This window comes from Chrysemys picta, chromosome 8, assembly GCF_011386835.1.
Source record: "Chrysemys picta bellii isolate R12L10 chromosome 8, ASM1138683v2, whole genome shotgun sequence".
Taxonomy (NCBI): Eukaryota; Metazoa; Chordata; order Testudines; family Emydidae; genus Chrysemys; species Chrysemys picta.
The window spans coordinates 61,392,608-61,416,740 of NC_088798.1; the positions used below are offsets into that span (position 1 = coordinate 61,392,608).

Sequence of the window (24,133 nt, forward strand, 5' to 3'; positions counted from 1 at the left end):
CCTGATTGAAAGCCGCTCGCAGCCACTAGGGCCTCTAGCAGCCAGAGTCCCTCCCCCTCCCCCGCTCCCTCCTCCCCCACAGAGCAGCGCGGAAGTGTTTGAGTCCACGTGGAGCCTGCATTTCTCCCTCTGCCGGGTGAGCAGGGGGAGCAGGGCAGGCGGCGGGAGGGGGTGTGTAGAGGCTGCAGGGTGAGTGGGGAGCAGGGGGCACAGAGGCTGCAGGGGCGGGGGGTGTAGAGGCTGCAGGGGCAGGACAGGCAGGGGGCACAGAGGCTGCAGGGGCGGGGGGGTGTAGAGGCGGCAGGGCAGGCAGGGGGCGCAGAGGCTGCAGGGCGAGTGGGGAGCAGGGGGCACAGAGGCTGCAGGGGCGGGGGGTGTAGAGGCTGCAGGGGCAGGACAGGCAGGGGGCGCAGAGGCTGCAGGGCGAGTGGGGAGCAGGGGGCACAGAGGCTGCAGGGGCGGGGGGGTGTAGAGGCGGCAGGGCAGGCAGGGGGCGCAGAGGCTGCAGGGCGAGTGGGGAGCAGGGGGCACAGAGGCTGCAGGGGCGGCGGGGTGCAGAGGCTGCAGGGTGAGGAGGAGCAGGGCAGGCAAGGGCATAGAGGCTGCAGGGGCTGCGGGGTGAGTGGGGAGCAGGGAAGCACTTAGCAACCCCCAACCAAGATCAGAGCGGGAGGGAGGAGGGGGAATGCGGGGTGCTCAGAGAAGGGAGCAGAGTTGGGGCAGGGACTTTGGGGAAGGGGTTGGAATGGGGGCGGAGAAGGGGTGGGGTTGGGGCGGGGCCGGGGGCGGGGGCAGGGAAGGGGCGGAGTTGGGGCAGGGCCGGGGGCGGGACCGGGGCCCTGTGGAGTGTCCTCTTTTTTAAATGTTTGAATATGGTAACCCTATTTGAACTGCTTCCTGAAGGTCCACAGTCTGGGCCAGCTCATGCTCTATTGAGATGGTTGCAAGGCCGACCAGCCTCTCCTGTGTCATTGTGGAGAGTAGATGTGTTTTTATTAACTTCAGCTTCAAGAAGCTGCATTCTCCACTGGCAACTGTTACAGGAAGTGTTAGAAGTACGCGCAGAGCAACAAAAGCATTTGGAAAGAGGCTCTAGCTTTTTTGCTGCTTTTTTGCTGTCCCGCCGAGCGCCGCGCCGCCCCCCCGCCGAGCGCTGCCGGAACCCCCCCCAGAGCGCTGTCCCCGCTGCGCTGCCCCCCCGCCGCGCCGCGCGCCGGAGCCCACCCCCCCTGCGCCGAGCGCCGCTGGAACCCCCCCCAGCCGAGCGCTGAGCCCCGCACCGCCCCCCCGAAGAGCGCTGCCAGAACCCCCCCCCCAGAGCGCTGCCCCCCCTGCGCCGCCCCCCCCGCCACGCCATGCGCCGGAGCCCACCCCCCCTGCGCCGAGCGCCGCCGGAACCCCCCCCCAGCCGAGCGCCGCCCCCCCGCCGAGCGCCGCGTGCCGGAGCCCGCCCCCCTGTGCCGAGCGCCGCCGGAACCCCCCCAGCGCGAGCCCCGTGCTGCCCCTGCCCACTGCCGAGTGCCACTGGAACCCCCCCTCCAGCGCCGCGCCCGCGCCGCCCCCCCGCCGATTGCCGTGCGCCGGAGCCCGCCCCCCCCGCGGAATGCTGCGCCGCGCTCCTCCCGCCGCCCCTTACCAGGTGCCGCCCCAAGCATGTGCTTGGGTGCCTGGTGCCTGGAGCCGGCCCTGGAGGGTGATCATCTTCTTTGTGCACATTCCAGAACAACCTTTAGAATTGATCCTGCTGAAATGTATCTTGAAAGGGCTTTCAGTTCATCATCTAAATCACTCGCAGCAATATCGCGCATATCATCATGTGTCAACACTATCTCTAATGCCCTGCATTGCTGGTGTAGGTCTTCTTCAGGTATAGTGAGGAGTGTTGGAATATCATACAACCTCCCAAATATACTGCTGTGTTCCTTGAGCTGAATGAAACGTTCTTCAACTGACTGTATTGCACAGTCTAGCACAGGGGTCGGCAACCTTTCAGAAGTGGTGTGCCGAGTCTTCATTTATTCATTCTAATTTAAGGTTTCGCGTGCCAGTAATACATTTTAATGTTTTTAGAAGGTCTCTCTGTCTAAGTCTATAATATATAACTAAACTATTGTTGTATGTAAAGTAAATAAGGTTTTTAAAATGTTTAAGAAGCTTCATTTAAAATTAAATTAAAATGCAGAGCCCCCCAGACCGGTGGCCAGGACCTGGGCAGTGTGAGTGCCACTGAAAATCAGCTCGTGTGCAGCTTTTGGCACGTGTGCCATAGGTTGCCTACCCCTGGTCTAGCACCTTTTTAAAGCATTCAACTTTGAATTGTTGTTTGGGGTCTCTTATGGGATTATCCCGTGCCTCATAATCAAAATGTCTTCTTCAATGACTCTTGTATTCTTGAATGGGTGGGAAAATAGCTTCAGTGTGAAGTTCCTCTGCCAACTTTGGTGCACTCTTCAGAACATTTTGAAATCCCTCATCTGACCGGTAAGACTGTAGGTATGACTTTGCTTTGTCCAATTGTTCCATTGCTCCAGATATATCAAGGTCACCATCTTGGAATCTCTTGCTTACATTTATTTCAAACAGTATGTCATGCCACAACACTAAGCCACACAGAAATTTGAAGTTATGTATGTTTCTGGTGATTCCATTTCCCTCTGCCACTGTTCTCCCACAAACAGTTCCTGTCATAGCATTATCCTCCATAATGGCAACTATGGCATCATCTATCTTCCCAATTTGGTATTTGACAGGCTTTATCACCTCCACTTGACTTTCCCATCGTGTGGCACTCGACTTTCCCATCGTGTGGCACTCAGTGGTTTCAGTGTCAGAGAGGATGTTCCCAGATGTTGCTTCAAAATTTGCCATTGATGAGTTGATGCAGAGAAAAATACATAGATGCTTTGAATTACATTAAAGAATTCAGCAGCCTCACTAGAAGCTGATGCTGCATCACTGACCACCAAGTTCAATGAATGAGAACTGCATGGGACACAAAAAGCTCGAGGGTTTAACTCTCAGATCCGTGTCTGCACTCCTCTGTTCTTTCCTCTCATTTTGGCACCATTATCGTAACCCTGACCTCTCATGTCAGCTGTCACAATTCCCTTATCTTTCAGCTTTTTAAGAAGCACATTTGTCATACCAGCTCCTGTAGTATCATCAATGTCAATAAATTATAGAAAATGCTCTCCGACAGTCACCATTGCAGGGACATTTTCACTAGGTTCTGTTGTTGGTACAAAATGCAGCATTAAAGTAATTTGTTCCGTATGACTGATGTCAGGTGTACAGTTCAGAATAACAGAGTAATATCTTGCTGACTTCAGATCTGCCACAATCTTCTGTTTGACTTTTGTTGCCAGTATGATCTCATTTTGAGTTGTTTTTCCAACGTAGTGGTGTGTGTACATTTCTTGGGTGGTGACTCTTCTTAGACGCTCCTGGAGTACAGCATCAAACTCAGCCATCAGCGCCACAGTTTTAAGGAAGTTTCCATTGTTTGGCACATACAGCTGATCTGAAGTGCCACAGGTTTTGGGTAGCAAGCATTCTCACAATGGCAATGAGCCTTTTCAGAACATTTTGCCAGTAAAGAGACTCTGATGCAATCTTCTCTTGATGCTGATCATCTATGGTGGCCTTTAACCTTAGTCTCATCTCAAGCTCTTTCCACCTATGGAATGCTCTCTGGTGATTTGCTGCCTTCTCATGGCATGCCAGATTTCTAGCCAGATTTTTCCAGTCCTTTGTTCCTGTAGAACCCAATGTGGCTGGAACGTTAGACTGGAAGAGTTTGCAACAAAAACAGTATGCAGCATTCTGGGTTTTTGAGTACATAAGCCATGGCCTCTCCACTTTGTCACCGTTGGGGATTTCACGCCAGTAATGTGTTGGATGGAAACTTCTATTTTCATTGTCTTTGGGGAACATGAAGTTTTTCACTTGCTGTGGCCCATGCAGTACAAGGAAGTTCCTCAGGCTACTGCTCAAGTGGGTCCACAGTCCTGGATCATCTAGACTTAAGAAACTAAACTCAGCAGCAGCTGTTTCTTGCGCCTCCCCACACACTTCTCTGATCTACACTTTTTTTCAGGAATGTGCATGGTTACATCATTTGAGATGGAGATATGGATGCTGCAGTAGCTGCCAGGTCATCTGCACTCTGACTAACTGGAAGATCCCACATCTCCTCACTACTCACATCCTCACTGGGCCTGGAAGGCTCAACCGTGAACATTTGTGTCTATGTATCTCAGGAGAGCTCCTTCCTGCTTAGATAGAAAAGCTTCCCTTGCTTTCTTTCTTTTTCTGAATGCTGCCCCAGAGGGGCATTTTCTTCTTTCACTCATGACTGCTGTTCTGTGCCAGCTATAGTGGCTCTCAACACTCAATTGAAGGGGACAAATAAGCAGGCTGGTAGCAGGGTCTGAGTGAGGGAAGATATCAGCGTCTTAAGGGCCTAACTGGCTCCTACTATTTCCATTGACTGCCTGTTCTCCTCAAGTGGGTTCAGGGAAGCAGCAGGAAACAGGAAGCTCCCTGAGAAACTGGTGTTAATCAGTCCAGGCTCCTGGGGGTGCTAGAGAGGTACATAAGAGGCTCCTCCTCCTCTCTCTCCCTGCAGCTCCCGCTGCTTTCTGTTATTCCCTCTCACCTTTTTTCCTGCCTGCCTGTTATGTCTCTTGTGCCTTCCTTCCTTCAGCACAGCACTCCACCATCTCTGTGCATCTAGAGCAGAGAGAATACATATGCACCAGCAGCAGACACAATTTTCTACACTTTGGGTCCTAGTGGTACCCTTCCACAATCTGGCACCTAAGGCAGCCTCCTCAGTTCGCCTCATGGTAAGGCCAGCCCTGTCAGGAGGTCATCTAGTGAACCCCACTGTTCAATGCAGGACCAACCCCAACTAAATCATCCCAGCCAGGACTTTGTCAAGCTGGGCCTTAAAAACCTCTAAGGATGGAGATTCCACCACTTCCCTAGGTAACCCATTCCAGTGCTTCACCACCCTACTAGTGAAATAGTGTTTCCTAATATGCAACCTAGACTTCCCCCACTGCAACTTGAGAACATTGCTCCTTGTTCTGTCATCTGCCACCACTGAGAACAGCCTAGCTCCATCCTCTTTGGAACCCCCCTTTAGGTAGTTGAAGGCTGCTATCAAGTCCCCTCTCACTCTTCTTTTCTGCAGACTAAATAAGCCCAGTTCCCTCAGCCTTTCCTCATAAGTCATGTGCCCCAGCCCACTGATCATTTTCGTTGCCCTCCACTGGACTCTCTCCAATTTATTCACACCCTTTCTGTGGGGGGCGGGGGGGGGGGGGGAAATTGGACACAATACTCCAGATGTGGCCTCACCAGTGCCGAATAAAGGGGAATAATCATTTCCCTCGATCTGCTGACAATCTCCTACTAATGCAGCCCAATATGCCATTAGCCATCTTGGCAACAAGGGCACACTGCTGACTCATATCCAGCCTCATATCCATTGTGACACCCACCTATCTAAAGCCCCCCATATGAACAGTCCCCTGTAATCACAGTGTCAACCTCACTTCAGAGAGTCCTTTATAATTATTGTCTCCTTCCAAAAGACCCCCCCAGTCACTGACACCACCCCCTGCAGTGTCCTTTTTATTCACTAATACGGTAGGGTTACCATACGTCCGGATTTTCCCGAACATGTCCGGCTTTTGGGGGCTCAAATCCCCGTCCGGGGGGAAATCCCCAAAAGCCGGGCATGTCCGGGAAAATCGGGAGGCTCGGCCGGGGCCTCTTTGTCCGGGGCCGGGGGCATGGTGCAGGGGGCCGGGCTGGGCGCGGGGCCGGGAGCCGGGGGGCGCGGTGCCGGTCCGGGCCCGCGGAGCCGGGTCGGGGAGCCGGGCCGGGCCCGCGGAGCCGGGAGCCGGGCCGGGGTCGGGGTGTGCGCCGGGCCCGCGGGGCTGGGAGCCGGGGGGTGCGCCGGGCCGGGAGCCCGGGCCGGGGAGCCGGGGGGTGCGCCGGGGTCGGGGAGCCGGGGAGTGCGCCGGGGTCGGGGAGCCGGGGCCGGGAGCCGGGGAGTGCGCCGGGGTCGGGGAGCCGGGGAGGGGGCCGGGGTCGGGGAGCCGGGGTCGGGGAGCCGGGGCCGGGAGCCGGGGCGTGCGCCGGGGTCGGGGAGCCGGGGCGTGCGCCGGGGTCGGGGAGCCGGGGTCGGGGAGCCGGGCTGGGAGCCGGGGTCGGGGACCCGGGGGGTGCGCCGGGGTCGGGGAGCCGGGCTGGGAGCCGGGGTCGGGGAGCCGGGGCCGGGAGCCGGGGAGTGCGCCGGGGTCGGGGAGCCGGGGTCGGGGAGCCGGGGAGTGCGCCGGGGTCGGGGAGCCGGGGAGTGCGCCGGGGTCGGGGAGCCGGGGCCGGGAGCCGGGGAGTGCGCCGGGGTCCGGAAGCCGGGGAGTGCGCCGGGGTCCGGGAGCCGGGGTCGGGGAGCCGGGGGGTGCGCCGGGCCGGGAGCCGGGGTCGGGGAGCCGGGGGGTGCGCCGGGCCCGCGGGGCTGGGAGCCGGGAGGTGGTCGGTCGGGGCCGGCACCCCAGGGCCCGAGCCGACCCAGGCTGGAGCCGTGGGGGGACCAGCCTGGGCCGCGCCTCCTCCCCCCCCCCTTACCTGCTTCAGGCTTCCCGCGAATTAAATGTTCGCGGGAAGCAGGGGAGGGGGCGGAGACTTTGGGAGGGGGTGGAGTTGGGGCATGGGCATGGGCGGGGCTGGGGGCGGGGCCGGGCCCCCGGGGAGTGTCCTCCATTTGGAGGCACAAAATATGGTAACCCTATAATACGGCCACCCAGCTGCTATCATTTAATCACTGGGAAATCCCCACACAGCCCCATCTAATCACAAAGACACCCCCAAAGAGCCTTCTATCATCTCTGAGACACCCACCCACAATATCCCCTCAAACACCACTCACAAAGTCCCCTCTTAATCTCCATCACCAGGGTCTCCCAAAATAACTCACTCAGCCCTCCAAGACCATTAAGGCAATCTCACACGGTACCAATCCTCAAGACATCTCACATGCACATGGCCTCTTATGGATAGGATAGATGATTCTTTCTCCTGGGGAAAGAGGTGGAGACTAAAACAGAACCAGAAGATGATCCTGAGTCATATCCTGACTGAGGCATCTGAACCTTAGACCACTGGGTCGTTAAGTTGATGAGGGAGCCTGCAGGGCAATGGATTCATCTTCACTGATGATTATGAACTACTTAAAGAAGCCATTCTTGGTTGGCTGGGACTCACTGAGGTGGGTTACTAGTGGTGGTTCAGACCAGAAAGGTTTGTCTCATAATATTGGCTTAAAGCAACAGCATGTTGGCTGTGAGATCCCAGCTTCCAGAGACCAAATAAAACCAGAGGCTGATTCCCTTGAGGAAGGAGTGGAGTTGATGGCATTCACACAATTTTGTGCGATCCTGCTGGCTGGACCTAAGGAATGGGTTTATTGTTACTTGGTAGCCAATCTAAGAGGTGCTGTACTCCTGCTGGAGAATTTTCTAAGTGCTGAGCTGAGCTATGGAGCTGTAACCCTAGCTAGGAAATCAGGGTTTAGGTGATGAAAAGTGGATATGCAGTGAAGGGACAGCCGTGAAAAACTATGGATGCCATTTAAAGGATTTTAGTGGGTTGGGATTTCTGGTATTGAGCCATTACACATTCCTAGGTTGAGAGTCACAAACAGATCAGTCTAGTTTCACATGGCAGACCTACAGCCTACTGTTCCCTTCCTGGCTCTCTGCTATTCCTCTGACAGTGCATTTTTTTAAAAAGGAGGAGATGCACAACCTCCCCCTCATATAGATGACCATAGTGGACATGTCCAACATGTCACAATTTGCTTCCTCTGTTTGTCTTGAGGACTTCCTGAATGCCACAGTCAGCAGGGCATTTGATTATATCACCTTCCCCAGGTGAGCAACATGGGGAAGTTCTACCAGAGAGCCCACTTTCTATTGGTGCTGGGAACCGTGCATAACACCTATAGTTCCTGGAGTGCTCCCAACTGAAACACTGCAGCCTTTAGGAACAGGAAACATTTCTATTCAATCCATGAAGATGCTGTGTGTATGAAACCTGCAAACTGCCAAATTTTACTTTGCAAACTTTTGAAATTTTTGTCCATAGCCTTTAGATCTTCCTGCATTGGGAGACTTCTTTCCTACATACTCAGAGGAGGTCATGCACTTATAGAATCCCTATAGTTGTCTGTCAAGTTAAGAGTTAATTTGACAATAGTAAGAATATACCTTCCTTAATCAATAGCAGGTGTTTTTCCTCTTCCACATGTGACCAATTACATTTTTAGCTATCATAATAAGATGGTTGCCAAGATTTTGATAAAAGTTCATCAGAGGAGTATTTGGATAGAATCCTAAGGGGGGGAATGGCTGGGTAAAATGGAAGTGGAGTCCTCTGATGCCATTTGAAATGTCTTTGCCCTTCAACCAGAAATCTAGTATGACTGTACAAAACCATCACAAGTGGCTAAAGAAACCAGTGACTAGTGGTTTCTAATTTCTCCATTTTTGGGTGTCCAGCCCCAGCTTGAGATACCTGAACAGGCCTGATGTTCAAAAGGCAGGTGCTTATCTCTTTCTGAAAATAAGGCCCCTTAAAGGTGTCTCAGGTTGGGCACCCAAAAATTGTGGTATCTAAAGTCACTAGTCATTTTTGAAAACTGAAACCCAGACCTGTTATATTTTCATTAACATTTATAGGAAGTATCATTTTATTTGTCATTTTTCAGGTGTCGTGAATCCTTTAAACCAGTTTGATCTGAGTTTCTTTCACAGTATAGAATGACACTTTGACATATGGTCCCTAATGAGTATGTGAGTCCTAATAAGTCATCTTTGTGATCTATGTTTAAATTTCTCTTTTCATTTTTAAGATAGGAGACTTCAGGTGAACAGTAAAATTTCAACAGTATCTAAGACTATCTGACTATTTTCTGTTTAACCTCATGGGCCAGATTGTGATACCTTTACTCATGTTGAGTTGTATCTTCCTCTGCAAGTAGTTCCATTGAATTCAGTGTGAGTACTCGCGCTGTAATTATTCAGCGTGAGTACGAGGATCATCTTATGGCCCCTTTGAAGCAGCTCATTCTATTACAGTATATATATTTTATCAATATAGTGCTTTCTTAGTACACTGTGGTGTATCGTCTATGAAATTATATTTAAGATCATTGAGTGTTAATTCCAGCCATAGGCTCATGAGTCGGTTTTACAATCTATGTGCAGGTCATAGCATAATTACTGGGAGACAATATGTGAATTTTGACCATGCTTGCTGAAATTTTCTCATTTTTGTCCTTTTTCTTCAACAGATGCAACTTGAATCAGATCAAGAGGCCAGAGTTTCACACGTGGAGTTGCTTTCCTTGTTCAGTGTAAGGTGATGATTCTTTTGGCAATGAACAGCGCTTGTGATACTAAGGATCTTATTTCTATACATTTTACATCTGTCATGTTCTGTATACATAACTCTGAGGTGATTTGTATCACAATGCCTATAATTTCTGACGATACTGTCACATGTAACTCGTAGTTTTGAACATTCCCGTACAATATGAAAAAATTCCAGCTTCAGTATAGCATCTGGTACAATATTTAGAGTTTGGGGGCTGGATTCTCCCATCCTCTAAGGCTACAAGCAGTGGAAACCAGGGGAACACTCTGCAGGAGGAAACCTGGCAGAGATAACTCTTCTGCCTCTTGCACCAGCAGCTCCTCACCTCATCCTTGAATATGGAGGGAAATATGCTGGTGGGAAATCTTAGGCAGAGGGGGATTCAAGCCTTCTTCTTTAAAGCACTGATCCAGCAAAACACTTCTGCCTGTGCTTAACTTTAACATTGACTTAGGACTACTCAAATGCTTAAAGTTAAGCACAGGCTTAACTTTGCTGGAATGGTTGAAGTGCTTGCGGGATCAGGGCCTTTGTCCCCAATAGCTAAGGAGATGCCTGCAAAAGGTTGATTTTCCAAACTATATTTATCAGGCCTTGTGAAGTCTACAAGGATTCTTCTCAATTAAGTAGGGCACCTTTGATTTCTAAGGGTATGTCTACACTACGAAATTAGGTCGAATTTATAGAAGCCGGTTTTATAGAAATCAGTTTTATACAGTCGATTGTGTGTGTCCCCACATAAAATGCTCTAAGTGCATTAATTCGGCGGACCATGTCCACAGTATCGAGGCTAGCGTCGACTTCCGGAGCATTGCATTGTGGGTAGCTATCCCACAGTTCCCGCAGTCTCCGCCGCCCATTGGAATTCTGGGTTGAGATCCCAATGCTTGATGATGCAAAAACAGTGTCGCGGGGGGTTCTGGGTACATGTCGTCAGGCCCCTCCCGCTCCGTCAGAGCAACAGCAGACAATTGATTCGCGCCTTTTTACCTGGGTTACCTGTGCAGACAACATACCACGGCAAGCGTGGCGCCCACTCAGCTCAGCTCAGCTCACCGTCACCATATGTCATCTGGGTGCCAGCAGACGTGGGGCTGCATTGCTATACAGCAGCAGCTCCTTGCCTTTTGGAAGTAGATGATGTATTACGACTGGTATCCATCGTCGTTGTATTCCTCAGTGAGTTCGGTCAGAGGCACCTGGGCAGACATGTTTTGTCTCCTGGAGACTCAGTCCTGCTGGCAGTCCTATTGAACCATCTTGACGATGATTGCTAGCAGTCGTAGTACAGCATCTTCTGCCAAGCACCCAGAAGATGCCGATGGCTATCAGTCATGCTGCACCGTCTGCTGCCAGCTTAAGATGTAAAAAATAGATGGACCAGTTTTGTTCTGTATTCATTTGCTTCCCCCTCCCTCTGTGAAATCAACAGCCTGCTAAACCCAAGGTTTTGATTTCAATCTTTGGGGGGGCCATTCTGTGTGACAGTTGTTTGTGTTTCTCCCTGATGCACAGCCACCTTTGTTGATTTTAATTCCCTGTAAGCCAAGTCATCACTCTCCCCTTCTTCCCTCCGTCAGACAATAGTTTCGCGTTTTTTTTCAGCCAAGATGCCATAGCACTGATATCATGGAGCCCGCTCAGATCACCGCGGCAATTATGAGCACTATGAACACCACGCGCATTGTCCTGGAGTATATGCAGAGCCAGAACATGCCAAAGCAAAACCAGGCGAGGAGGCGATTGCAGCGATTGCAGCGCGGCGACGAGAGTGATGAGGAAATTGACATGGACATAGACCTCTCACAAAGTACAGGCCCCAGCAATGTGCAAATCATGGTGTTACTGGGGCAGGTTCATGGCGTGGAACACCGATTCTGGGCCCGGGAAACAAGCACAAACTGGTGGGACCGTATCGTGTTGCAGGTGTGGGACGATTCCCAGTGGCTGCGAAACTTTCGCATGTGTAAGGGCACTTTCATGGACCTTTGTGACTTGCTTTCCCCTGCCCTGAAGCGCCAGAATACCAGGATGAGAGCAGCCCTCACAATTGAGAAGCAAGTGGCGATAGCCCTGTGGAAGCTTGCAACGCTAGACAGCTACCGGTCAGTCGGGAATCAATTTGGAGTGGGCAAATCTACTGTGGGGGCTGCTGTGATCCAAGTAGCCAGCGCAATCAAAGACCTGCTGATATCAAGGGTAGTGACTCTGGGAAACGTGCAGGTCATAGTGGATGGCTTTGTTGCAATGGGATTCCCAAACTGTGGTGGGGCAATAGACAGAACCCATATCCCTATCTTGTCACCGGAGCACCAAGCCACCGAGTACCTAAACCGCAAGGGGTACTTTTCAATGCTGCTGCAAGCCCTGGTGGATCACAAGGGACGTTTCACTAACATCAATGTGGGATGTCCGGGAAAGGTACATGATGCTTGCGTCTTCAGGAACAAAAGCTGGAGGAAGGGACTTTCTTCCCAGACCAGAAAATAACCATTGGGGATGTTGAAATGCCTATCGTTGTCCTTGGGGACCCAGCCTACCCCTTAATGCCATGGCTCATGAAGCCGTACACAGGCAGCCTGGACAGTAGTCAGGACCTGTTCAACTATAGGCTGAGCAAGTGCTGAATGGTGGTGGAATGTGCATTTGGACGTTTAAAAGCGCGCTGGCACAATTTACTGACTCGGATAGACCTCAGCAAAGCCGATATTCCAATTGTTATTGCTGCTTGCTGTGCGCTCCACAATATCTGTGAGAGTAAGGGGGAGACATTTATGGCAGGGTGGGAGGTTGAGGCAAATCGCCTGGCCGCCGATTACACGCAGCCAGACACCAGGGTGGTTAGAAGAGTACAGCAGGGCGCGGTGCGCATCAGAGAAGCTTTGAAAACCAGTTTTGTGACTGGCCAGGCTACAGTGTGAAACTTCTGTTTGTTTCTCCTTGATGAACCCTCCGTCCCCCCCCCCCCGCCCCCCGGTTCACTCTACTTCCCTGTAAACTAACCACCCTCCCCTCCCCCCTTCGAGCACAGCTTGCAGAGGCAATAAAGTCATTGTTACTTCACATTCATACATTCTTTATTAATTCATCACACAACTAGGGGGATAACTGCCAAGGTAGCCCGGGAGGGGTGGGGGAGGAGGGAAGGAAAAGGACACACTGCAGTTTAAAACTTTAACACTTATTGAAGGCCAGCCTTCTGATGTTTGGGCAATCATCTGGGGTGGAGTGACTGGGTGGCCGGAGGCCCCCCTACCGCGTTCTTGGGCGTCTGGTTGAGGAAGCTATGGAACTTGGGGAGGAGGGCACATACCCAATTCTCTGGGATGATCACTTCCCCCCTTCCCCCCACCGCGTGGCTAACAGCGGGGAACATTTCTGTTCAGCTGAGCAGGAACGGGCACCTCTGAATGTCCCCTTAATAAAATCACCCCATTTCAACCAGGTGACCGTGAATGATATCACTCTCCTGAGGATAAGAAAGAGAGATAAGGAATGGATGTTGTCTGCATGCCAGCAAACACCGGGACCATACGCTGCCATGCTTTGTTATGCAATGATTCCAGACTACGTGCTACTGGCCTGGTGTGGTAAAGTGTCCTACCATGGTGGACTGGATAAGGTAGCCCTCCCCAGAAACCTTTTGCAAAGGCTTTGGGAGTACATGAAGGAGAGCTTTCTGGAGATGTCCCTGGAGGATTTCCGCTCCATCCCCATACACGTTAACAGACTTTTCCAGTAGCTGTACTGGCTGCGATTGTCAGGGCAAATTAATCATTAATCATTAAACACGCTTGCTTTCAAACCATGTGTAATATTTACAAAGGTACACTCACCAGAGGTCCCTTGTGTGCCCTCAGGGTCTGGGAGCATGCCTTGGGTGAGTTCGGGGATTACTGCTTCCAGGTCCAGGGTGATAAACATATCCTGGCTGTTGGGGAAACCGGTTTCTCCGCTTCCTTGCTGCTGTGAGCTATCTTCATTGTCTTCATCATCATCTTCCTCGTACCCCGAACCCGCTTCCCTGTTGAGTGATTCTCCATTGATGGAGTCAAAGCACACGGTTGGGACATGTTTGCGGCTCTGCCCCGGACCTTCCGTTTGCCTCTCTGGCTTTGTGGTAGGCTTGCCTTAGCTCCTTAATTTTCATGCAGTACTGCTGTGCGTCCCTGTTATGGCCTCTGTCCTTCATGGCCTTTGAGACTTTTTCTAATATTTTGCCATTTCGTTTGCTGCTACGGAGTTCAGCTAGCACTGATTCGTCTCCCCATATGGCGAGCAGATCCCATACCTCCCGTTCTGTCCATGCTGGAGCTCTTTTGCGATCCTGGGACTCCATCATGGTTACCTGTGCTGATGAGCTCTGCGTGGTCACCTGTGCTCTCCACACTGGGCAAACAGGAAATGAAATTCAAAAGTTCGCGGGGCTTTTCCTGTCTACCTAGTCAGTGCATCTGAGTTGAGAGTGCTGTCCAGAGCGGTCACAATGAAGCACTGTGGGATAGCTCCCGGAGGCAATAACGTCAAATTCCGTCCACACTACCCCAAATCCGACCCGCAAAGGCCGATTTTAGCGCTAATCCCCTCGTCGGAGGTGGAGTAAAGAAACCGGTTTAAATGGCCCTTTAAGTCGAAAAAAAAGGGCTTCGTCGTGTAGACGTGTCCAGGCTTAATTCGATTTAACGCTGCTAAATTCGACCTAAACTCGTAGTGTAGACCAGGCCTAAGGCATCATTTTAAACTAGTTTAGTTAAACCAGTACAAAAGCCTGTGTGGACACTCTGATTTTGGTTTAAACAAGGCTTATTTCAGTTTAGCTTAAGTCAATTAGGAATCAGTTTAAACTAAATTAAAATAAGCCTCTCTCAATGCAAACTCAGGTCTAATTTGTAGTCTCCTAGCAGCATTTCTGTTTCCTAGATTTCTCCCACCTGTTGAATATGTAGGTTTCAGATCAGTATGGGCCAGACTGTAAACCTATTACTCATATTGGTGACCAATTACTCACACAAGTAGTCCCCCTGAAGTCAATGGCAATACTTATTTGAGTAACTGCACACCAGTGTGGATGCGGGATTCACAATCTAGCCCTTTCATTGTAAACTCTTTGAGATGGGGACTGTGTAATTATATACGTGCAACACCTAACACAATGGGGCCCTGATTGGACACCTTAAGTGCTACTGCAATACAAAGAATAATACTCCCCATATGTGTTAGTGTCATTTTCACAAGACTAATCTTTTTATTGTAACTATTTATATTTTCTACCTGCATTTTTAATCACTCTTGGTCTCTTTGAGTTAGTTCTGTTTTTACTGTTATTTTCAGCTTCTTCCAAATTAGTCTCTTTCATGAAGCTGTTAAGGAAGTCCAGACCAAACAGATTGCTGCAGCACCCTACTAAACATCTTTCCCAAACTCAATACATTGCCGTTTATCATTACCATATATTTATTGTCCTTCAGGCAGTTTATTATCCAGCAGCTCATGTCCAAATCAATCTGCATTAATCTTTCAAGTAAGATTCTAGGAGACATGCTATTAGTTTCAGCCAGTAAGAGCTAAGCTGAGCTGCTCTCAGCAGGGAATTGTCTCTTCCTGGCTGCAATATTAAGGGGATGTTAAACATATATATCAGCTAGAGGTCACTCTATGGTGATCTTTCTGAAACACTTGGCTGCTTCATCTCCAGCATCTTTTGGGGAATAACTTGTATATCTTTTACAAATCATACTTAGATTGCAAGGTCTCTGGGACAGGGGTCATGGCCAAAATTTTCAAGAATAGGAGCCTAAAGTTGGGTTCCTAAATCCCTATTTAGGCTTCTAAATAAATAACCTGATTTTCAAAAGCATTTAGCTCCCAGCAACTTCCAGTGATCACCATTGCTCGACATTTTTGACATTTTGAACACTTGACATTTTTGAAAATCAGGACACATAGTCCAAGAGCCTAAATATGAATTTATGAGCCTGACTTTAGGACCCTATTTTTGAATGTCTTTGCTCATGGCTTTCTACATATTCAGTAAGGTTCTTAGCTATTTGGGGGCACTCCGTAAATAACAAATACTAATTATCTGGCTGGTTGATAGATGAGCACTTACCATACTTTTGGCAGGCATCAATTAATTTGTCAATGGCCCAAGCCCAGCTGGAGAAAGAAATTTTGGAGAAAAGAAGGAGGAAGTAAGAAATTCCCCCAAAGAGGGTTAAATTACAACAAAAGGATTCCTGCAGTTGTATTTTGTGTCACAAGAATCTCATCTGGAAAGGCAGATAGACGGGGAAAGCCCAGGGGGACCAAGAGAAAGGTACGTCTTGTATCAGTCTCTGGCATCCCAGCATAGTTATTCACCAGGGCTTCAGAGGCTAGTTCTAGGTGGTTGCTTCTTCGTCTTCATCTTCGTCTTCATCATTCCCTCCCCTTGTTGTGTGGAATTCGTATAGCACTACACACATTCCAGCCAACCAGGCTGCCACAGTGCCGGCAGAGAATATACAGAAGCCAATCAGACCCAGGAAGGCGTAGTCTGTATCATGTAAATGGAGGAGACATGTGTAGTGGAGCTTCGACTCCACCCCAGGCATTGACCAGCCATGTAGAGCTGGTGGGCTGTAGCAGGAGATGTTCTCAGGATCTGTAGAGGAAACACAGAAGAAACCCTCTCTTGTGTATGCCTTGAGCAACAGTAAATAGGAGTCCGGAGGCAACTTAGAAAAATAACTTGTCTTCACGCAAATGTCCCTAGTAATAAAGGATGCTCTCAGCAAGTTTGCAGATGACACTAAACTAGGAGGCGTGGTAGATACACTAGAGGGTAGGGATCGGATACAGAGGGACCTAGACAAATTAGAGGATTGGGCCGAAAAAAACCTGATGAGGTTCAACAAGGACAAGTGCAGAGTCCTGCACTTAGGACGGAAGAATCCCATGCACTGCTACAGACTAGGGACCGAATGGCTAGGTAGCAGTTCTGCAGAAAAGGACCTACGGGTCACAGTGGACGAGAAGCTGGATATGAGTCAACAGTGTGCTTTTGTTGCCAAGAAGGCTAACGGCATTTTGGGCTGTATAAGTAGGGGCATTGCCAGCAGATCGAGGAACGTGATCGTTCCCCTTTATTCGACATTGGTGAGGCCTCATCTGGAATACTGTGTCCAGTTTTGGGCCCCACACTACAAGAAGGATGTGGAAAAATTGGAAAGAGTCCAGCGGAGGGCAACAAAAATGATTAGGGGTCTGGAGCACATGACTTATGAGGAGAGGCTGAGGGAACTGGGATTGTTCCCAGAAGAGAAGAATGAGGGGGGATTTGATAGCAGCCTTCAACTACCTGAAGGGGGGTTCCAAAGAGGATGGAGCTCGGCTGTTCTCAGTGGTGGCAGATGACAGAACAAGGAGCAATGGTCTCAAGTTGCAGTGGGGGAGGTCCAGGTTGGGTATCAGGAAAAACTATTTCACTAGCAGGGTGGTGAAACACTGGAATGCGTTACCTAGGGAGGTGGTGGAGTCTCCTTCCTTGGAGGTTTTTAAGGCCCAGCTTGACAAAGCCCTGGCTGGGATGATTTAGCTGGGAATTGGTCCTGCTTTGAGCAGGGGGTTGGACTAGATGACCTCTTGAGGTCCCTTCCAACTCTGATATTCTATGATTCTATGATTCTATGCTGGGGAGGGCAAAATCAGTATGGTTTTATCTCTGTATCTGAATAACATTCGGGATGAGGCCGAACACCCCCAAACTTGGGGCAACTTCAGTTTTGCATGTGGATCCAAACACAGCTCTGCATAAAACATTGGTGCTCTGTTTCCTTATCAGGCATCAGTAGCTTTTAAAAGGCCTGGCTGGGGCATTGTTTTGCAGTACAGTTGGGCTCCCTGATTTGCCCATAAGCTGCAGTTGCCCTCGGGTCCCCCTTCATTGGTGGGATGGGTTTGGATGGATGGAACATCCATCTTATCTGTACCTTCTTGCCTGTATCTGTGGCAGTGGCTCACATGAGCAGGGAGCTTCTTATTTCCCTCCCAGCTGGAAAGAGAGGTGCTCTTGGTCAAAGGCACTCGTCCTGGATATGTTTACCCGCAGCATTAAAGTTTAACTGCAGTTCTCACCCTAGTCCCAGGGAAACATAAAACCTCCTGCCTGTTTCACACACAAAGTGTTGCTGGAAGGTAGAAAAGCCTGACAGGGAAGAGAATGAGAACTGACACATAGGCCTTCTGCCCTTTCTATCAACTCTTTATTCACCCTTCTCTGGCACCGGTGAGTAGCAGCCATGATGCTGATAGGGAAAATCCCTCTTCTCCCCCTCAGTCCTAGCAGATGCTGCTCCTGTGATGTTATTGACACAAACTGTTACCGTATAGACCATTGTTGCAACCAACGTTCTGTAGTGGCACCAAATCTTGTACAAAGGAGGTCAAGCAAGGTGTCTATGAAAAGGTTATCATTTGCTGGTTATGATTATGCTATCTGGATGCATGTATCATTTTTGTATTTAAAGTTATAAGTATTGGCTCTATACTGTCTATATTTCAAACTTGTGCTATGCTTCTGGGTGACACCCCAGATAGCTTGGCATCAGCACCTTCAAGCCTGCTTGATGGCCCATTAAGGACCATCAGTTATACAATTGACCCATTGAGAGAAGGTGGATACACCTTATGACTCAGGAAGGCATGCAGGGACATGCCTATGGAGGGAACTCTAAAGCTTTCAAGCCATGTGCTGGGCAGTTTGTGTTTGAGACAAAGGAAGCACAGGCCACATGGCAAGACTATAAAAGGCAGCTGCATCTTCTCCAGCTTGTCTTCAATCCTGCTTCTTACCTCTGGAGGAACTTTGCTACACTGAAGCTCTGAACAAAGGACTGAATGACCCATCCAAGCTGTGGATGTACTTCAGAGACTTGATTTGAGCCTGCAGTTTATTCCATCACTGCTACAAGCCTGAACCAAGAACTTTGCCATTGCTGTATGTAATTAATTACTTTGACCAATTTTAGCTCTCATCTATATTTCTTTCTTTTTATGAATAAACCTTTAGATTTTAGATTCTAAAGGATTGGCAACAGCGTGATTTGTGGGTAAGATCTGACTTGTGGGTAAGATCTGACCTGGGTCTGGGGCTTGGTCCTTTGGGATTGGGAGAAACTTTTTTCTTTTACTGGGGTATTGGTTTTCATAACCATTCATCTCCATAAGGAGTGGTGCTGGTGGTGATACAAGGGAACTGGAGTATCTGAGGGAATTGCTTATATGAATTCTGGTTAGCCAGTGGGGTAAAACCAAAGTCCTCTCTGTTTGGCTAGTTTGGTGTGCCTTAGTAATAAAGGACATCCAGCCTTGGGCTGTGACTGCCCTGCTCTAAGCAATCTGTCCTAAATTGATACTCTCAGTTGTGTCCCACTAGTGGCCACTTCATTACAGCTCTTTCTCCTCCCTCTGTCCCACCATGTGAATGTCTCCAACACGCACAAGAAATCTGTGATGTGTCTATTGAGACTGACCTCTCTCCTCATGCAAGAAAAACGCACTTATTATTAAACACAAATAACCAAAGCCCCCAGTTTCCCACAGCTGTTGCATGGGGCTTCAAGACTGATGCACCCAGTCATCTGCTGTAACCCTCTTTTGTATTGGTGCCTATAATAATACACATGGTTTCTTACACTCCTGTATAAGGCTCCGATGCACTTTCTCCCATCTACAATGTTATTACTATGATTAGGTCTTTACACAACTCCATAGGCATGTGTAGCACTTACAGGCAAACAAAAGAGCTTCCTGCCCCAAGGCAGGTACTTAAATAACCTTAACTCTGCACTGAGGAACACCAGCCTCCAATCTTCCTTTCTTTGTTTTTACTGAGAGTCTTGCCCAGCCAATCCTTAAACAATTACTATTTTCAGAATCCCCTCTCAGCATTGTGCTGTGTGTAATTCTTTAAAGACTGGGGCTTGTGAACATTTGGAGTTGGGAAAAGCCAGCATACATTTCAGTGACTCCCAAACACGCTCTTACTCTTGGGACCAAAACGACTCTGGGAAAGTGAAATGGAGACTCTTCTACCCTGTGCATAAGCAACAGCTACAATCCAGTTACATAATCTTTTAACTGAGGCAGAAAAAAACCCAGCTGGATTTAGGCATTTCTGGTGATTTAAGAAAAAAATAATCTTTCAGGCCTCAACTCGGGAAATTATCACTATTGAGAACAGCATTTAAGCGTGTGCTTAATTATCACTGGAGTCAAAGGGATTTAAGCAGGTGCTCATGTGCTTTCCTGATCCAGGACTTCATGTTGTAAATTGAGTTAATTTGCTCTGGCATCCTTGAGAATGAGAGAGAACATATGGGAGCCCCACAATAGCTAATGCACAAGAGATACTTTCCTGAGTACGATCACACTTAATGTCCTATTTTACACTCTGTCAATCCTCCTCAATGTGTAGGGCCTGATCCAAAGTCTGCTGCAGTTAATAAAAGGACTCCCACTGAGTTCAGCATGGGCTCTGTATCAGGCCTTTAATACTGAGTGCTGTACAAAAGGTATCTGCATTCAGGGCAAAAACGACTGAGATAAAAGTGCTGTGATAGTGTGAGTAGAGAAATGGTTTACCCCTGCTCCAGCAGAACAGCTCTTACTCTTAGGGAAAAGGTCATTGCTTGTACTGCTCATGTAACAAAAATATAGGCAGGGTATGAAAGTAGAGTGAAGTCCTGGCCCCGCCCCACTGAAATCAATGACAAAACTGCCACTGACTTCAATAGGGCCATGATTTAACCTGTGGTATCCTGTCCCAGCTAGGGTCCCAGAGGAAAGGGAGCTGACTCAGTTTCATCCTCATGTGTGTTTGTACACAGAACAAAATTGCCATATAAGTTGGCCCAAATGAACGTCTGCATTCAAGAAGAGACACCCAGGAATGGAACAGCAGGACGATTTACAGGTTAGGGTAGGGGTGCATTGGCAGAACCATGGGGAGCCCTGGGTTGGAAAAGCAGGTTACTAGAGGTCAGAATCGAGGTGGGCTGGGCTGCGAGGCCCCAGGGCTGGAATAATGGTATCTCTTGCATTTTCATTTGAGGGTTTTTTTTAATCTACCATTAAAAACCCTGAAACTTAACACCACTAGCAAAAAACTATACTCCAGAATGGAACTACAGAAACGTCCGGAAGTTCAGAGGAGCAGCTTTCCTCATCCAGAGCCTGCCCAAGAACTGCCTGTGGGTAATACAGCAGGACAGACACATGGCACTTTGAACTGATCACAGACTACAGTGGCACCAGCTGAGACTAGAGCAGGAATTTTAAAGGTCTAGCAAAACTCCTTGTTTCTTATCACTTAAGGCCAGTTCTTGATTGTTAGTTTAGCATTTTGTGGTTGCGCGCGCGCGCACACACACACACGGTTGTTTGTATGTGGCTGAGGGGAGATATGGTTGCTCTCTATAAATACATAGACAGATAAATACCAGAGAGGGAGAGGAGTTATTTAAATTAAGGGCTAATGTGGACACAAGAACAAATGGATATAAACTGGCCATCAACAAGTTTAGGCTTGAAATTAAAGGAAGGTTTCTAACCATCAGAGGAGTGAAGTTCTGGAACAGCCTTCCAAGGGGAGCAGTAGGGTCCAAAAATCTACCTGGCTTCAAGACTGAGCTTGGTAAGTTTATGGAGGGGATGGTATGATGAGACTGCCTACAATGGCATGTGGCCCATCTGTGACTGCTAGTAGCAAATATCTCCACTGGCCAGAGATGGGACACTAGATGGGGAGGGCTCTGAGTTACTACAGATAATTCTTTCCCAGCTGTCTGGTTGGTGGCTCTTGCCCACATGCTCAGGGTCTAAGTGATCGTCATATTTGGGGTCAGGAAGGAATTTCCCCCCAGGTCAGATCAGCAGAGATCCTGTTTTTTTTTTTTTTTTGCCTTCCTCTGTAGCATGGAGCACAAGTCACTTGTTGGTTTAAGCTAGTGTAAATAGTGGATTCTCTGTAACTTTAAGTCTTTCAATCATGATTTGAGGACTTCAGTAACTCAGCCAGAGGGTAGGGGTCTATTACAGGAATGGGTGGGCAAGGTTCTGTGGCCTGCGATGTGTAGGACATCAGACTAGATAATCATGATTGTCCCTTTTGGTCTTAAAGTCTAGGCATGCATGGGTGCCCTTGTATGTGTTTGATGGTGTGTATATTGTTATGGTCAGAGGGCCCAATCCATGGCTAAGGTAAATTGGCACAGTTCAGTTGACTTCAATGGACCTGTGCTACTTTACACCAACTGAGAATCTGGCCCATAATGTGAAGAATAACAGTGACATTCTGATACAGAAAGCAGAACCATCTGCTTAGTTCCAGCCAAATCTTGGGGTGCCTGGGCTGGCCCACAAAGTCCTCACCTGGGAAGCGAACGCCACTCTCTTTCATCCAGAGGGTGAAGTCCAAGAAGGAGCAGTTACAGTTCCAGAGGTTTTCACTTAGACCCAGGGACTTCAGATTGGGCAGATCCTTGACAATGCTAATATCCAGGAATGTCAAGCCAGTCCGGCTCACATCCAGGTGCCTCAGCCAGGTGTTATTGGCAAAGGAATCCTTCTCAATCTCCACCAGATTTGGGTTGTCCGAGATCTTCAGCACCACCAGGCTACTGAGCTGGGAGAAAGTGGTGAAAGTGACCCGGGTGAGGTTGTTGAAGCTCAGGTCTAGGTAGATGAGCTTGTTGAGACTGATGAAGGTGAAATCCAGGTCTTCACTAATGGCATTCTCCCTGCAGTCCAGATAGACCAAGTCACTTAGGAAGTTCAGCTCCACCGATGGCAGGTAGGAGATGTTGTTGGTAGCCAGAATCAGCTGCCTTGTGTCCAGTGGAATGGTCGTGGGGAAATCTTGCAGCTGCTGCCCTGTGCAGTTCACTTCCAGGTATTGACAGGTACACTTTACTGGACAGTTCAGGCTCTTTGCCATCACTCCCATTCCAAAAAGAAGCACCAGCCACAGGGATTTGTGGCCATTGGGAGGGGACATGACACGGTACCTTATCTACTATAGCTCCTCCACACTGCTTCAGCCCTTCAGAGAATGCTGGGGCAGAGGCCCTGCAGAGCTACAAAGCACCAGCCCTGTTCAAGCAGTTTTCTCATTCCAGTGAGACCGAAGAGGAGTTGAGCTGTGAGGCTGTTTGGAAGCTCTCTGTATCCCTTGCTCATGCAGCTCCCTGGCAGATTGCCTACTTGTCTGCTTAGTGAGAGCTCACCCTCTTTGTGCTTGAAAGTAAAGAAGAGCTGCTTGCAAATGGGAACATCTTCGAGTCACACCGGTTGCCAGTTGACACCTTTGTGACGTCAGTAGCTTGCAAAAGCAGCCTGGCTTCAGAGAGAGAATTCTAACCTGGCCAGCAGTGCAGATCTGTGTGTGAGTCTGCGTGTGTGTGCAGGAGCAGCGCCAGGGTTTTTGCCACACTAGGCGGCAACGCTGCTCCTCTGAGCATTCGGCGGGGGTCCTTCCGCTCCGTGTCTTTGGGGCACTTCGGCGGTGGGTCGCGGAGCGAGTGAAGGACCCGCTGCTGAATTTCCGCCAAAGACCCGGAGCGGAAGGACCCCCCCCCACCTCCGAATTTCCGCTGAGGGCGGCAAACTGCTGCCCCACAAATCCTGCTGCCCTAGGCGACCGCCTAGGATCGCCTAGTGGAAGCGCCAGCCCTGTGTGTGTGTATACAAATGTGCCTGTCTCTGTCTCAGGCATGCACAAAGCTCTGTGCGTGTGGCTGTACTGAAAGAGTGTAGTGCTTGATGCAAGGAGGTCCATGTGAGTGCAGTGCCTACGTATACAAGTGTGTATTTATGTAATGGTGGTATAGTGTGTAGTGGTTAGGGGTGTTCATTTGCTCTAGTAGATAGATAGGTCTGCTTGATAGAACAAATAGGCTTGTATCTATATCTACAATGTGCGTGTTTGTGTGTGTGTGTCTTGGTTTTGTTTCCTTTCTTTGGATACATAGATCACACAAAAGAGACTTTCACATGCACTTATACTCAGGGTAAAATTTTTAAACTGCTTAGACCTTCTAGCCTCATTTGTGTTATAGAATCTTCACTTGATGATCCTCTGACACCAGCCTTTTTATTGAGAAGATCTATGTTGTCTTTTGGCCTGTAAGCTCTTTGAGGCAGGAACTGTCACTTATTATGTGTTTGCACAGTGCCAACTGATGTGGGGACCAACCTGATTGTGGCCTTTAGGAGCTACTGCAATATATATGTTAAATTACACACACAAAAAGTAAATTAAAACCATTATTAAGGTTACAAAGTCAAGACCTCAAAAATTAGAAAATACACCGCTAGTTAGTTGTAACACTGTGTTGATTCAGAAGGAAGTGACCTAACCCACTCAGGAGGAAGTTACTATAGAAGAACAGACTCTTGAGACTTCTGTTTTAAAAAAAAAAATTGGGTGGAAAGTGTAACAGATTTTCTCTGTTATAGAAATTTCTTTATCTTGGGGAAGTTTCTTTAAGCATGCTAAATATAAAGCGACCCGATATAACATGAATTCGGATATAACGCAGTAAAGCAGCGCTTCAGGGGTGTGGGGCTGCGCACTCCGGTGGATCAAAGCAAGTTCAATATAACGCGGTTTCACCTATAACGCGGTAAGATTTTTTGGCTCCCGAGG

General features: G+C 49.0%; 2 protein-coding genes across 2 annotated transcripts in view; one reads left to right on the forward strand and one right to left on the reverse strand.

Moving 5' to 3' along the window:
- Window positions 1–87: 87 nt before the first annotated feature.
- LOC135973090 (adenylate cyclase type 10-like) overlaps window positions 88–24,133 on the forward strand; it is a 63,403-nt gene continuing 39,357 nt past the window's right edge. Inside the window, exons 1-2 of the mRNA XM_065554575.1 lie at window positions 88–136; window positions 9,365–9,427. The gene's annotated coding sequence lies outside the window, so the exon portion shown is untranslated. The remainder of the gene's footprint in view (window positions 137–9,364; window positions 9,428–24,133) is intronic.
- On the reverse strand, window positions 15,742–22,575 carry LRRC52 (leucine rich repeat containing 52). The gene is made up of 2 exons (XM_005304270.4): window positions 21,859–22,575; window positions 15,742–16,090 (listed from the first exon to the last, which is right to left on the reverse strand). The coding sequence occupies exons 1-2, from the start codon at window positions 22,481–22,483 to the stop codon at window positions 15,828–15,830; spliced, it is 888 nt and encodes a 295-aa protein (XP_005304327.3). The 5' UTR covers window positions 22,484–22,575; the 3' UTR covers window positions 15,742–15,827.

Excerpts from the sequence above, each read along its gene's own strand:
- LRRC52 (XM_005304270.4), bottom strand. The coding sequence starts at position 22,483 with ATGTCCCCTCCCAATGGCCACAAATCCCTGTGGCTGGTGCTTCTTTTT. Across the intron at positions 16,091-21,858 it reads GAGTGGCGTTCGCTTCCCAG|ATCCTGAGAACATCTCCTGC; the intron begins GTGAGGACTTTG and ends TTTCCTCTACAG.